General features: G+C 39.4%; 1 protein-coding gene across 2 annotated transcripts in view; it reads right to left on the minus strand.

Moving 5' to 3' along the window:
• Positions 1-3,775: 3,775 nt before the first annotated feature.
• glyr1 (glyoxylate reductase 1 homolog (Arabidopsis)) overlaps positions 3,776-16,507 on the minus strand; it is a 43,711-nt gene continuing 30,979 nt past the window's right edge. For both annotated transcript variants that reach the window (XM_080447328.1, XM_080447327.1), the window contains 6 exons: positions 15,396-15,506; positions 14,081-14,182; positions 12,526-12,688; positions 10,364-10,543; positions 7,700-7,824; positions 3,776-5,153 (listed from right to left, as the gene is read on the minus strand). In XM_080447328.1, coding sequence (XP_080303454.1) covers positions 5,079-5,153; positions 7,700-7,824; positions 10,364-10,543; positions 12,526-12,688; positions 14,081-14,182; positions 15,396-15,506 — 756 coding nt within the window. In that variant the 3' untranslated portion in view covers positions 3,776-5,078. The remainder of the gene's footprint in view (positions 5,154-7,699; positions 7,825-10,363; positions 10,544-12,525; positions 12,689-14,080; positions 14,183-15,395; positions 15,507-16,507) is intronic.

The raw sequence follows: 16,507 nt of genomic DNA on the forward strand, positions 1-16,507 counted from the left end.
CAGGACTTTTACTTTTTCTACATTGTGGTATTGATACTTTTACTTAAGTAAATAATCTCAGTACGTCCTCCACCACTGTGTGAGTGTGATGTGGCAGTGAGTGAGTATTGTCAATACTTATACTTACTGACATACAATACTAATCTAACACACACACACACACACACACACCCCTAGCCATCACGGCCTATAGCCCTTTAGATTAGTGGTTCTCAAAGTGGGGTGTGGGGACCCCCCATGTCCTTGAGGGGGTTCCTGAGGGGGTTCCAGAGGGTCCCCAGCAAAATTAGTTAATGTAGAATCAAAATCTAGAACTAAAATCTTCTATTTTCAAACAAGTAAAAAATACAAATCCATTGGAACACAGATGTTTTTCCCATTTCCTGATAATGAACGGTTTTGGACATACAAGGTTACCACCCACCCTAAATCTCATTTGCATTTGAAACAAAATGTGTCGCAAGCTTCTTCCATTTGACGGAGTCAGGTTATTACCACCCTACAGCCACGATATATTTGTCAGGCGACTTAAAAATATCGCAGTGTGGCTTTAAATCAATCAGCGTGCATTCAAATGAAAACGTGCGAGTGCAACATCGATTTGAAGATTTTAATAAAGAGCACAAAAGAAAACATCTTCCACATGTACACAAAATCATAAATATCCCCCCCCCCCCCCCCAAAAAAAGCTATTCCATCATAACCACTTTCCACTTCAACTGGATCCAAGTCATTGTCAGGTCAACGTGATTATAAGCCAGATTATATAAGCCACATAGTAATAAACCATTTACACTACAACTTAATCTTCTACAGTATTAAGAGACAATGACAGTCTGTAAAGTCAAACAAAATGTTATCCCCCCCCCCCTTGTGTAAGTATATGTGTCCGTGTGTGTGTACAACCCATACACTTGCAAGGATATTTACATGTCTATCTCCTAAAAACATGTCTATACACTGTACGGTGATAACGATCTTCAACTAAAGAAACAAAGATTGCATTATTTTTGGCAATACGAAAATGTATAAAATTAAGTGGTACAATTACCAGTGAACATGGGAAAATAAAATAGATTTCAAATCAATAAACAGAACTGGACTATTCATTATCATTCTTATCCAGGAATTAAAGTTGAATTTATACTGAAATCACAACACGGTGTCGCTTGCCTAGAAAACGGATCTTCAAGCAAACGTGTCCTTAACTTGAAGATCTGCTTAATTTGTACTGAAAATAGCAGATCTACAAGCTCACAACGCGTCGCATTCGCAAGCTTGTAGATCTGCTATTTCCAGCAAGGCTTTAAGTATCTAACATGATGCTTCTTGTGGCAAACCTTGAAAAGCTCATGTTTAGCCTTTTTTTAGGCTGCAGGTTTTTGTTAAATAAGAAAATGCTTTAATGGTGTCATGTTTCAACTTTCTCCAATAGTTTTTTTTATCAGCGTCGCTGATTCTGCAACCAACATTAAAACTTTCCAACGGAATTTATAATTTTAGTACAAGCACTGACATGGTTAAAATACAATTGAGAAAAGGGGTTATGTGTCTTGTTCAAAAACGTTTAATAATGGAAAAATGAGAACTCTTCCAGCATTTAAAACAAAACAAAACAAAAGTGTTCTTGACCGTGGCAAGCTCAAGTCTCGATGACAAATAAATGACTAAATTTTTAAGGCCTCAACATTATCGGTTGATATATTTAACCTAATTCAAGAAAACCGCTCGACAGCAACAGAAATCATCTCGTTAAAACACAAAAACAATCCATGAACGAACGGCAAAAAAAGGGGAAAAAAACTGAATAAAGAAATAGAGGTCTAGAAATTAGACAGAAATAAATAAATACATCTATTCCGCAAACACTCAAGAGTTACAACATTAAGGCAATGCAGTGACCTGTCCTTGGTGCTTTGCTAACCTTTGTCTTCAGGTTAATATATAAAGGAAAAAAAGAAAAAATCCACAGATTATTTTTTGTATTCGTGGGATTCAGGACATAATAAAACAACCTCCACACAGAATTAACAACCTAATAATAATAACAATAATATGCACAGGAGTGATACATCTCGTTAACCTGTGCTCCTACCAAAGCCAAACGTCCGTGCCATCTATCCGCTGTGATTCCAACGCAACTTCACGATGGCAAGGCGTTGGCAGATGCTCGCTAAAGGTAGCGTAAGTTATACAAAGTTTTTTTGTTGATAAAATGATAAACCACTTGGACCCCAGCATCCCATATTCTGGGAGGGGAACGCTCGCCTAAAAGAGCCGATCTACAACCTGTACGTCGGCTATTTCTGAGAGATTTGGTGTAGACGGACACAAAAAAGAGCGTACCAAGTGCAGTAGCAACTCGGGTCCATTTTACTAAGTAGAGGGTTTAAGTGGTGCTCTATATTGTGATTGTAATCATTGCTATAGAGTGTTTGTTCAGTACTAGGGGTCTCCATGTCTCTCCAGCTTTTTATTAAACAGAAAATACATTTTGAGGTTGGTTGCCAATTTCAGGAGAGAGTACCCATTTATGAGCTTCAATTTTAAAGCGTTTCAGATCCAATTGTGTTCACCTCCAATTTCACTTATTTATCCTGCATGAGTTCTCTCTCCTGATCCTACAATTGCCAACCTAAATATGCATTTTCTGTTTACCAAGACCCGAAGAGACAGGGAGACCCCCGTTACTGAACAAACAATTATCAGAATATAGAACTATTCAACACTTATTTTAACCAAGAAATAATCACTTACTGCACCTTTAACTTAATTTACCGTCAAAATTCATAAGAGAGGGGCGTCTCGCCTGGCAACAGACAGAGCCAGGAGACACAGCAGTGCAACCTCTACGCGGAGCATTCATATAGCATTATATTTAAATCAACGTCAGTGCAATGCTCAAGGTTGCCTCTTAACCCTTTAAGACCGGGAATGCATCCGTGTGTCATTTTCGGATTTCTTCGGCTATTTTTTTTTTAGAGAGATCGTGAACATTTTTGAAAATGTTTGATTATATATATTTTATGTTGCTATATATCAGTGGTTCTCAAACATTTTATGTCTAGGACCCCCAAAATGATATGTAGCATATTTGTCCGCGGACCCCCCTCCCCCCATTGTCTGCAACGGATTCGGACACCTTTTTAAACTCTGCTTGTTTCTGAGAGGCGATCATGTTAAAATCCCCAGGCATAGAGATTTCCTTCTTGTTGTCCTCATACTCTTTCAGCTTCTTCTTCAACTCGTCAATCTCTTGTCGCTGTTTTTCACATATCAATCCATCCATACTGGCCAAAATATATATATATATATATATGCCAGTATGGATGGATGGATGGATGGATGGATATATATATATATATATATATATATATATATATATATATATATCCATCCTGGCATATATATATATATATATATATATATATATATATATATATATATATATATATATATATATATATATATATATATATATATATATATATATATATATATATATATATATATATATATATATATATATATATATATATATGCCAGTATGGATGGATGGATATATATATATATATATATATATATATATATATATATATATATATATATATATATATGCCAGTATGGATGGATATATATATATATATCCATCCTGGCATATATATATATATATATCCATCCATACTGGCATATATATATATATATATATATATATATATATATATATATATATATATATATATATATATATATATATATATATTCAACGACTTTTCAAAAAAATAGCAGATAGCTCATAGCTTGTATATATGCTATTTTTTAATAGCCCAAAGAAATCAAAAAATTACACACGGATGAGTTCCCGGTCTTAGTGGGTTAACAAAACAAACCTGATTTATACATACATTTCCGCGCCAGCGTGGCGAGCCGAGAATAGCCGATCTGTAAGCTCAGCCAGCGTGCAGCTGTCCTTTCTGCAGGTAAACACCACCACACTACTCCCGTGGCTGATAAACTGCTGGCATAGAGGGAAATGATTTTGTTGTCTAAGCACAGGGCAAAGTTAAGTGCTATGCCTTTAACCCTTGTGTGACGATGTGGAGACAAGTTATAAAGGGCCGACAGCTGACCAAATAAAAGGTGTTAATTGACGACTTTTACGAAAAACTAAAATCACAATTTCGGAACATTAACCAGTTATACAGTCTGCTTAACTATTGCGCGCGCATTACCCAGAACCCAGGAGCAGCATTCTAGTAGGGATGAGACACTATGGAAATTTCATGTCACGATTAATTGGGGCCAAAATAATTGTGATTAACGATATTATCGCGGTAATCAAAAATATGCTTAAAATTAGTTTTAAAATGCCACCTTAAATCTAAGCAATACCATTGTTGTCAGCGTTTTTTTTAATCACGATAAACGATAATAACGATTATCATCCCATTCCTACAAGTCCACATTGTGAAGAAGAACAACAACACGAGAGAAAGACACCTTGGGAGGTTCTGAGAGCCATCGCCCAACGCCCGCACGGAATCCTTTCCTCTCGCCGCGCCTGTGCCAGCTCCGTTAGGCGAGAGGAAAGACCCGAGGTTCGGCGACGACAGGATCATCAAAAACCACGGTCGAGTGACTTGAACGCCAGTCTTTATCGTGTTGTGCATTAACCACTTCAAAACCCTAACATTCGTACTCTGGGAAAACGTCCGCATAAAATAGCCGCTGGTCAAGCTCACAACGCGTTGTGAGCTTGATCATCGGCTATTTTAAGATATTTCATGTAGAGCGAAAAGACGCTAGTATAGAGCCGTGCGCGACTCCGTTCAACCATACAGGGTTTAAGTGGTTATGGGCAGGGAACTTCATACCGTGCGGCCGAGGCTTGCAGATCGGCTATTTTCGGCGCGCGCGACAACCGGCCACGCAAAAAAACAGAGCATAAATCGGGCAGAACTGGCGCCAGGCAAAAGGAGAAACAAAAAAATCATTAGAGAGAGGGAGGAAGTAATAAGCAAAGTAAAAAGGAGAAAGTTAAAGTGTAGCTGGTCCAGAGGAGAGGTGCAGATCTGGCTCTAGTGAATGTAGGCTCTGTAGACGGCCGACATGTCGTTGTCCGACTGGTCCAACGCCTTGGCCCTCTTGTACACCTGCAGGGAGACAAAACAATGCACAAATGGTCAACACACACACACACACACACACACAACGCTCCACACGTCCCAGACTCTTCTCCCTCCTGGCTCCTAAACTGTGGAATAGACTCCTCATTGCAGTTAGAACTTCAGACTCAGCTCCCAATTTCCCTGCTGCAGTCTGGGCTGCTCAAAAATAGCAGATCTATGGGCTATTCAAAAATTCTTTGGGCTATTCAAAAATGGTAGATCTACAAGCTAATAGCGATTAGCTTGTAGATCTGCTATTCTAAAAAAAAAAATGTGGGTCTATTTTTAAAGCAAACATTTGCAACTCAAATCTTTGCTTCTGGGGATTCTACAAATGTCTTGTAAATCCTAATCCTATCCTAGTATGTTGCTATAATATCAGTGGTTGTCAAAATGTATTTGGCCGTGGACCCCGATCTCAAAATACTTCCAGGGACCCCCAGAAGTTGTAACAGAGTTAAAAATGTTTGCTTTAAAAATATATACATTCAAAGATTTGCACAAATTATCACGATTTTTCTAAAATAGCAGATCTACAAGTTTATAGCGTTCCCGGTCTTAAAAGGTTAAGACTCCACCTCAACCCCTAGCACTTTCTCTCTGTACCCCTTCCTGCCACCTTCTGCCTCGACTGATGCTAGCGACTGACCAAGATATGGCTACATGCATACGCATCTTGATCACTCATTCTCATGTTAGCTATCTATCTATCGATCTATCAATCTATCTATCGCTTGCCACTGCTGTTGTGTTCTACTAGCCCATGTGCCAGTGAGGAGCCCCCACCGGAAGGACAGCACCTCCGTCCTATTCCTCACCACTCAACCCCAGCCTGTAGAAACACGTGCCGGGACAAATATCACCCTCCCCTCCGGCTTCCCTCCCCCGAACACGGGCCAATTATGTTTGTATAGACGCTCCACCAAGCACCACGGTGGATTCAAACCCCTAGACTCCACGGTGGTGTACGTGTACTTTACCCCTATGCCAAGGGTTCCCAAAACCCCCCAAAATAATCATATTTGAACTGGGGACCCCCCACCCTGACAAGCACTTGGAATTGTAGGAGTTGAATGTAGTTTAAATGTAGTTTGACTCAGTAACGGATACATTTTTTATAGTATAGTTTGTTGATTACTAGGTCTGGGAAAAATTGCATTTTAATCGTGCTTATTTTTTTCACCACAGAATCTTTCTCACTGGACGAATTTCAGGCATACCGATCATACTAGTGTACCAACCAACAGACAACAAACCCCAGTGCACGCAATGGGAGAAGCCGCCAATCAGACTGCTTTGCTTGGCCCAGTGGATGGGAAATTTAGATTAAAAAAAACTCTGACGGAAGCATGGACCTGAATCTCTGAATATATTCCTAAAATTGCTGCACTTTATGGTAAAACTTGCACTGATCTGTTGGTTTGTTTAGTACCACCATGATTTAAAAAAAAATAATCTTTTGTTGCTTAAACTTATTGATTGATGCACCCATTGATTCACTCATATACCAATGATGATTCGCTCATATACCAGTTATTTGTTTTAACTGAAAAACTTAAACATGCGATACATTTCGAGTAATTAATTACAAAGCCTCTAATTAATTAGATAACTGTTTTTAATGGAGTCCCAGCCCTATTGATTACCTTTGACGTAGTAATGGACTTATTAGTGTTTTTTTTTTTTTTAAAAAGGTCCTTAAATTGTCACTTTAGAAATGTGCAGATACCCTGTATACACATATACTGTATGTTGGTTTGTTTACAGTTGAGTGAGAAAACAATGTTGCACGTTAGATAATCATCTAGGGACCCCCCAAAATCATTTGGCGACCCCCAGTTTGGAAACCATTGCCCTACCGAGCGTCCTCCCCAAAACTATTTTCAGCTTGAAGCGCTCAGAGCACTCTGCCCAAAAAATACATGCAGAGTGTGATGCTCACAAGCACTGGGAAGAAGAGTGTCTTTACCACAGCAACGCATGGCAGAAAGTAGGCCTGTCACAATGATCCCATAACCACCTAATCGCAATTTGAGATCATTGTAATAAGTCAATATACTATTTTGTTTTTAAATCATTCAATCCGGGAACGCATCTGTGTCATTTTAGATTGCTTTGGCTATTCAAAAATAACAGATGTATAAGCTCATAGCGCGGCAAGAAGCCTGTAGATCTGCTATTTAAAAAAAATATATATATATATATATTTTTTTTTTTAAACGAACATTTGTAACTCAAATCTTTGCTTCTGGCTAAATCTAAATCCTATTTTTTTTGGGGAAAAAAAACCTATGTTGCTATAATCAGTGGTTCTAAAACTTTTTTTCATGTCAAGGACCCCCAAAATGATATGCATTTGTCCACGGACCACCCTTTCAAAATGTTATACAGAAGCAAAGATTTGAATACAAAATCTATATATATTCAAAGATTTGCATACATTTTCACAATATTTTTTCAAAAATAGCAGATCTACAAGCTCATAGCGTGGCACTCGCTATGATATGACAGTGTAGACAGTGTTGTCTCACCTCATTGGCTGCTGCTGCCATGGGGGTGGGGTGGTTGGCTCCGTCGCCCATGGAGATGGCCAGCCTCAGGTCCTTCTGGATGTGTTTCAAATAGTAGTCTGGTTTAAAGTTCCCCTGTAAGATATCTGACACAGAGAGGTGGCCTGGTCAACACTGAGACCACTTTGTTACATGTCAAGAGTGTGCTGTGGAACTTAATACTTTAGAGCAGGGGCCTTCAACGTTTTTCAGGTCAAAGACCCCCCCCACACACACACTATATTGTATAACATTGTGTTGCAGATTAAACCTTTGCATAGATAGTTTCATAAGACTTGTTTGACAGCACTGTCAGAGTATTTTCAGACTTTTCAAACTTTCAGTACTTAGAAAACTTGACCTTTGGCACTATACTTAGTCTGCTCTTTTTCCCTCGGCACCAAACCTCTTTTCCGAGCTCACAACACGTGGCAGCGCGACGTGTTGTGAGCTTATTCTGCCATTTCAATCATTAACTTCTAAGTAACTCTGGATAAGAGCGTCTGTTTAAATGCCATCTGTAATTTCAACCAGGTGATTATGTAATAATTGCAACAGGCCAACACAGAGGCAGTTCAATGATCCACTTCTTCCATAACAGAGCTAGTATTGCAGACTATTGGGTCAGCCAGTGTTAATTTTGACAGCAAATTTGTATTTAGTTTTAGTCATAGTCTTTCGAATAAAGTTATGTTTAGTATTAGTCATATTTTTGTCACCTGAAATGCTTTAGTTTTAGTTGACAAAATGTCATAAGATTTTAGTCGGCTAAATCTACAGTTGATTTACTCGACTAAAATGTAATTTTGCCGGGCCGTGATGACATCGAAATGGCTGATTTTCACCTTCTAAACACAACTTTGTTTGAGAGCTTGGAGATCGTAGGGCCCTACCCATCCTGGTGGGTGTTCAACCTACTGTTGATCCTGCTGCAGTTACTCCACTCCTTCTGGTCCTACCTCATAGTGAAGACAGCGTGTCACCGGCGAAAATAGCAGATCTACTGTACAAGCTCGTAGATCAGCTATTTTTGGTCTGTGACACCCGCACGCACCCATGACGACTTGTCTTTGTTCTACTGGATCTCTTCTCCACTAGTCCCTCCCAAACATTTAGTTTTTACTTGTTGACGAAATTGTTAGTATATTTAGTCATAGTTTTAGTCATCATAGCTTAGTTTTTATTCCGTTTCCGTAAGTGAAAAAATGTATTCGACAGACATTTTTCGGCATTGTTTTAGTCGACGAAATCAACACTGGTGTCAGCTGGGTGTATAGTACTCAGTACTGTATGTGTGTGATAGTGTTAATTTTGACAGCAAATTCTGATTTAGTCTTAGTCTTTTGAATTACACACCACTTAGTCTTAGTCCCATTTTAGTCTTCTGAAATAGTTTAGTTTTAGTCTTAGTCTAGTAGACTAGATATCAAAATATTTTAGTCTTAGTCTTTTAGTCTAAAGGTCCTTACACACCGGGGCGATTTTTTTCATGCGAATAATACGTTTTTTTTTAAAACCTTATAAAGTCAATGCAAGCTTCCACACCAGTTTTGCGGAGCGAAAAAAGCGTCTTTTAATTATTCGGAACGAGTCCGAATTTTGCGTATATTCGCATATTCGCCGGTGTGTAACCGCCTTTAGTCTTTGTATTTTAGTCTGAATGTTTGAATGTGCAATACATTACAGATTTATAGTTGTAATATGAAACATGTCTTGTTTTATTTTTAGTATCAAATGATAAGAAATAAGTACATGACCTTGATCTCAGATAAAATGAGTATAAGGCCTGCTCTCCCTGAAAAGGTATGCAGTCAGTGCATAAACCTGAGCGTCCAATCCATTTGGCTATGGCCTGCACCTGTGCACCTGTGCAGAAATCCAAACTAGCCGACCTACAAGCTCACAAGGCATTGCAGTGCGACGTGTTGTGAGCTTGTAGATCTGCTATTTTCATGAAACAACATGTCGGACTTTGGCGTTGATTTTAGCTTTCAGTTTTGGAACCAATCTTGGAATGGTTTGCATAATTTGAATCACAAGGCCTGTATCTTTAAAATGGTATATAGATTGACCATGTAGGTGACACACACGCTAGTGTAGACGTGTTTGATTGTCTAAAGAAATGCAAAAAGACGGCGTTCCACAACACACACGTCAACAACTAGTGTTGCCCTGTATGCTTATTATAAGCAACCTCGTTTTCTGTAAAGTTGCTTGTAAATATTGGTAGTTGCTTTTTATTTGTTGTGAGATCGGCTATTTCCAAATAGTCTATTTTCAAATAGCCGTTGCGTATAGGTTTAAAGTGCTCATGTAGCCTAATAGTCTCTTAGTTATTTGGGCTTGTTTTCATTGACCTGGTTGCTTATTTCTCTCTCAGTAATCTGGCAACATACAGTAGTCATTGTTTACACCATCGAAGAAGAAAAATGCTGATTGGATCTCTTCTCCATTCGTCCCGCCCTAACATTTTCGTCTCGTCTAATTCGTTGACTAACGTGTCCATTATATTCCGTCTCACTCTTCGTCTTCACTGGATACTTTTCATTTAGTCTTCGTTTAGTCTTAGTCTTTGAAAAAGCTTAGTTGACGAGTATTTTTCGTCTTAGTCTTACTCAACGAAATTAACACTGGTGTGTGACTTACTTTGGCATTTCTGGTCCACAAAGGTGCTGGCCATCTGACCCTGACAGAGGATGTCCAATAAGGTCTGTTGTGATTGGCCGGTGGCCTGGGCCAGGGTCAGCCCCTCGGCGATGGTTGCCATGAAGCTTCCCTGCACCATGTTGAGTATGAGCATCATCCTCGCTGCGTTCCCGGCCTCACCTTCAACAAACAACAAAACAATAACCTTCTCATCAGGGGTCTTCAACATTTTTCAGACCAAGGACCCCTTAGCTGAAAGAGATGAAGCAGGGACCCCCCACTACATATTGTATAAAATTGTGTTGCAAGCTAAAAAAATAAAAAAATCTGCATCGCTAAAAAGATTCGGGGCCCCCCTGTAGTAACTGAGGACCCCTCAGTTACTGTTGAAAACCCCTGCTCTAAATCAAACTCATGGACTAAGGCAAAATACAATCTCACCACTGAATTATGTAGTATGGCCAAGTCCTAATGTGGGATTTGTGAAACAGTGTGAAAGGAAGCCCCTTAAATCAATGCTGCCTGGGAAATCTGGAGCTGTTGCCCCTGTGACCAGACTCCCAGTTTGATGTCATCGCTGTTGGGCAGAAACCTCTTATCTCCATATATTCTAACTTTTTGTGTTTATCCTACTTGACCATACAGCTTCAGACAAAAGCATCAAAAGTAGAAGATCTGCAAGCTCAAAATGTGGCGCAAAGCGACGTGTTTTGAGCTTGTAGATCTGCTACTTTTGCTATTTTTGAATTTGAATCCTGAAAAGTAGAGGTTTAGGACAAGAGGTTTCCACCAGACAGTGATGATATGCATCAGGCCATGGACCCCATTATTATGTTTTATTTTTCTAACTCCTGGACATCAATCTACACAGTAAAATGGTCAGTGTTTATGTAACTCTGAGGGTGTACAAATGGAACCAAATAGACCCATTTGGTTCCATTTGTCCATCCTCATAGTTACAGAGGAACTATAACTATTAATCATTTAGGCGGTACTGGTAGTCTCTCAAGACAGATTCAGCAAGCACCAACTGTAAAGTGTAGTTGCGGATTGCGTTTCTTTGGGGCTTGTTTCCAAAGTGTAGTTGCTTATTTTGGGTTTCCCTCCTGATGTTGTTTAAACCAGTGGTTCTCAAACATTGTCAACAACATGTCAAGGATCCCAAAATTTATATGCGTTTGTCCGCAGGCCCCCATCTGAAAATATTTAATGCCCGGGACCCCCATACAAGATTTGTGTAAAATGTATCAAACATGTACTAAATATGTATACGATTATTTGAAAATAGCTGTCGATCGGCTATTAGTTGATGTATTAGGGTTCTCATGGAGAAACTCTTCAGAGTCCACTTTAGCCCGTAGCACTTGGCCAAGCCTCGACGACCATGCAGTTTTATGTAAAATGTGATTTAGGTAGCATCTTATTTAGACAGATGCCAGGTTCAATTGTTGACCTGACATCCTATAGTTTCAATGTACATATTTATTTTTTGATAATACAATGTTTAGACTGATGATGTTCTTGGTTTACCTATGACACTAGATACTGAGGCACTGCACTGTCTATGCATTTGATGTACATTGTGTTTACCTTTGCTTACTGTAAATCGCTCTGGATTACGAGTGTCTGCTAAATGCCTAAATCGTAAAACGGATTTTGATGCAATATTAACCCATTAAAACTAGGCAAGCATCGGTGTAATTTTAGATTTTAGTGTTGGCTATTCAAAAATAGCAGATCTACAATCTGGCAGCACGTCACTGTCATACATACATCTGCCATTTTTGAAAAATCGCTTAGAATTTATTTAACACAAATCTTCTCTTCTGGGGGTCCCTCGCACAAAACAATCATATGGGGGGGTCCGCTGCCAACTACATATAATGTAGGGGGTCCTTGGCACGAAAAAAATTTAGAAGATTTAGAAGGCATTTGTAGAATCGGCCTCAGGTCTTAATGGGTTAAGTCATTTTGCTGGGGTCCCCGTGTGTGTGTGTGTGTGTGTGTGTGTGTGTGTGTGTGTGTGTGTGTGTGTGTGTGTGTGTGTGTGATCATGCGGCCCTAGTTGCTGCTTTTGGACTTGTTTTCATAGACCTGGCCGCTCGTTTCTCTTGCAAAAATCTGGTCAGCACTTGGCTGCATGCTGAGGAGAAAAAGTATACCTAGGAAGAAGGAGGTCTTGCCCATGGCCTGGAAACAGCTGCTACAGTCCTCATAGACGGTGCGGTCTCCGGCTGCCAGGATGACCAGCATGCCATCGTTGGACAGCTGCTGGCTGCCTGCTACCGGAGCCTCCAGGAAACGACCACCCCGCGACGTGATCACCTAGACACACACACACACACACGAGAACAGAATCATCAGCAGAAAGCAGTGGTTCTCATATTTTTGGGGCTTCAGTATTCCTAGACTGGGATCAGTTAATTTGTCGACTATGACGAAAAATGTTCGTCGACTACCTTCTTTCACTGACTATCTTTTTTCAAAAACAAAATAAACTTGGGGAATTCTAGAATATAGGCATCGCACTTGTCAGCTCAGTACGAAAACAACACCAGGCTACAAGGCCTGTCACAATAATTACATTATTGCCTAATCGCAATTATTTTTGATAATGGTAATTATGTGTAATTGTCATAATCAGTTTCATGTTGCAAAACATTTTCAAAAATGGTGGAAATAGCCGATCTACAAGTTCACAACGCATTGCGATGCGTTGTGAACTTGTAGATCGGCTAATTAATTCATGTTTTTTTTAAAAAAGTTATTAAAGTTATTACATATGTCAAGTAATTTCTTTGTATGTTTTGGTTATTTGTCAAATCTGCCCTGTGCAACTTCAAAGCCTAAAAGCCAAACAGGATTTTTTTTTTAATGTATTAATTTGTGTTCAACGACAAAAACACAATTAAATCGTTAATTTGCATGACAACTAATCTTCATGTAAAATGTCATGATCGTGACAGCCCTAGAGGCTACTTTTCCCTGAATTCAGACTCCAAGTGCCACCTTCGTCGTACTGGAAACCAAATGAGTCCAATGTTTTTATACATTTCCATGAGCACCGCGTGCTTGGTCGAATACCCTTCATGTCTGAAGAGTAGAGTTTCATGTTCTCAACATTTACAAGGCAGAATTACACTCTCTCTGTAATTACAATTTTAAGATTGTAAAATGTTGGCCGGCTTGAAACCATGTCATTATGGGCAGAAATGTTCCAAGGTTTCCCCCCAAAATGTGAAATGTAATGTGTGTATTCTTATGTTTCTGTACAGACGTGAGAGGGCCATGGCCATGGATTCAAGAAGCATCTGATGCAAGCTCAAAATGTGTGTGTGCGCGCGCGTTTGTATAACTAACCAAATAACCAAATGTCCCCACAAGTATAGTAGAATGTGATAAATAGACGTTGTGAGGACCATTTTCCTGGTCCGACTCCTCAGAAGAGAAATGGTTGTTTGTTTCGTAGTTTAAAAAAAAGATGTTTAGAGATTTAACAATTTAGAAGTTAGGTTTAGTGATCAGAGATAGTCATGCCTGATTTATGCTTAGTCGCACGCTGGTGTTGAGCACCGAAAAATTGCCGATTGTCAGTTTTAGGCTTACAGTTAGAATGCCACAATGTAAAAAAAATGGCATTCAGAAAAAATTTTGATACCCTCACAAGGATATAATGTGTGTGTATGTGTGTGCGCGTGCACGTGTGTATGTGTGTACCTGTGACAGCTCTGTGATGGTCTCTGGGTCGACGGTAGACATCTCCACGTAGCATTTTCCTGGTCTGATGCCTTGCAGCACTCCACTGGGCCCCATCACCAACTGCACACATGTGGAAAACATCGTCTCTGTCACAACCAGAATGGCTGATATTTGCTGCATGGACATTATATGACAATCTCCACCAGGGTTTATTTTGACAGCACATTTTGATTTAGTTTTAGTCATAGTCTTTTTTAATACAATCCTATTTAGCTTTAGTCACATTTTAGTCATCTGAAAAGTTGAATTTTTCAGTCTAGTTTTGGCTGACTAAATCTGAAGTTGATTTAAATCGTCAAAATTGTATTTTGGCAGGCATTGATGGCGTCGTAATGCCCGATTTATAATAGCCGATCTACAAGCTCACAAGCTTGTAGATCGGCTATTTTCGGAGCGTGACATCCATGCACAGCCAAGCATAAAATGACTCGTCTTAGTTCTATTGGATCTCTTCTGGATCTCCACTAGTCCCTCCCTAACATTTTAGTCTGGTTTTTATTTGTTGACAAAATTGTCATATTTGTTGACAAAATTGTCATATCATATCATATATATTATATATATATATATATATATATATATATATATATATATATATATATATATATATATATATATATATTATATTTAGCCAGTTTTAGTCATCATAGCAGTTTTTATTTGGCTTTCGTCAGTGAAAAAAGTCGACAAAATTAACAATGACCTGGAGGCATGCCCTCATACAGTGTTTCCCAACCTAGGGTAACAGGCCCCCCTTCGGGGAGCACCAAAGATCTAGCCTCGCGTGGCCAGACAATATCACACGACACACTGCGTGGATATTAGTCTGGTCCCTATCAACGATAGATTTTTTTCCAAGGGGCGGTTACAAAAAGATCCAAACGGACTCTATTGGTTAGACCTAAACCAATCAGAGCAGTGCTTTCTTGTTCACGAACCAATCAGAGCAGTGCTTCCTTGTACGTCATTGCTCCAAATAAGGTGATAAGCCCGCCCACATTTGGATACTGGGCCCTGGTTGGTTCCGCACAACTGCGGAGGGAGAGAAATGGAATCTCTATGGAGGGGGGCCAGACCTAATCTGCCGAGGGCTAAAGTGCGATGCAATTTTGCAAAGGCAGATTCGTCTGGAACCAGGCTACCAAAGATCACATGGGGGGGGGGGGGGCGTGAGGCCATGTCTGTCTGTAGGTATTCCAACATTTCAAACATGTTGCACAAAAGCATACCTTGCTTTCCTCCACTGTCTGCTAGAATGTTCTCCTGTACTCACATCCCTGGCAGCCTTGGGGTCAGAGACACAGGAGAAGGTGATGTCACACATGGAGACCACCTCAGCGGGGGTCCGTCCTAACCTGGCCCCTTCCTGGATGAACAGGTCACACTGGAACACAAAAGGCAACGTCGAAATGTTTAACTTTTACAATTTACAGATCATGTAAATAAAAAGGTGTAAGTTTGTTTTCATGCTTTTGGAAATGATGTATGCATGTGTGAAATGTCTGCATTATTAACCCATTAAGACGGGGAACGCATCTGTGTGTCATTTTTATATTTCTTTGGCTATTAAAAAATAGCAGATAAACAAGCTCATAGCACAGCACTCGGTGCCGCGCTATGAGCTTGTAGATCTGCTACTTTTTGAAGAATCATGAAAATGTTTGCAAATCTTTGAATATAATATTCATTTTCAACTCATATCTTTGCTTCTGGGGGTCCCTGAAAAAAAAAAATTCAAATGGGGGTCCACAGCCAAATACATTTAATTTTGGTGGTCCTTCACAAAGTTTGAGCACCACTGATATTATAGCAACATACGTTTTTTTCAAGAAACTGTAAGGATTTAGAAGACATTTGTAGAATCCCCAGAAGCAAAGATTTGAGTTCAAAATGATTTAAGAATACATATATATTCAAAGATTTGCACACATTTTCACGATTTTTCAAAAATAGCAGATCTACAAGCTCATAGCGCAGCACTCTGTGCCGCGTTATGAGCTTGTATATCTGCTATTTTTGAATAGCCAAAGAAATCTTAAAATGACACAGATGCGTTCCAGGTCTTAAAGGGTTAAACCCTCTAGACTTAGTGAATCGTCTCTGTACTTGGACCACTTTTTCTCCTCTACATCAAATCTACAAGCCTGATCTGCTATGTTTGGACAATGTTGCCCCCAGAATATGGATGCTGGGGTTCAAGTGGTTAACAAGTCAGCTGACTGAAGAAACAGGTGCATCTTGGGGGGAAAAAAACCCACGTGCATCAGCATATTATTGACACAGAAGTCAATTAAATAATATTATTAATGAGAAATGAGGGTGTGCAATGTGCAGTACACAATGTCCCTGTGACACGTGGACCAATGCTTTTCTGGTTTTTAATTT

This window comes from Gymnoscopelus braueri (genome assembly GCF_963280865.1).
Source record: "Gymnoscopelus braueri genome assembly, chromosome: 13".
NCBI classification, from domain to species: Eukaryota; Metazoa; Chordata; class Actinopteri; order Myctophiformes; family Myctophidae; genus Gymnoscopelus; species Gymnoscopelus braueri.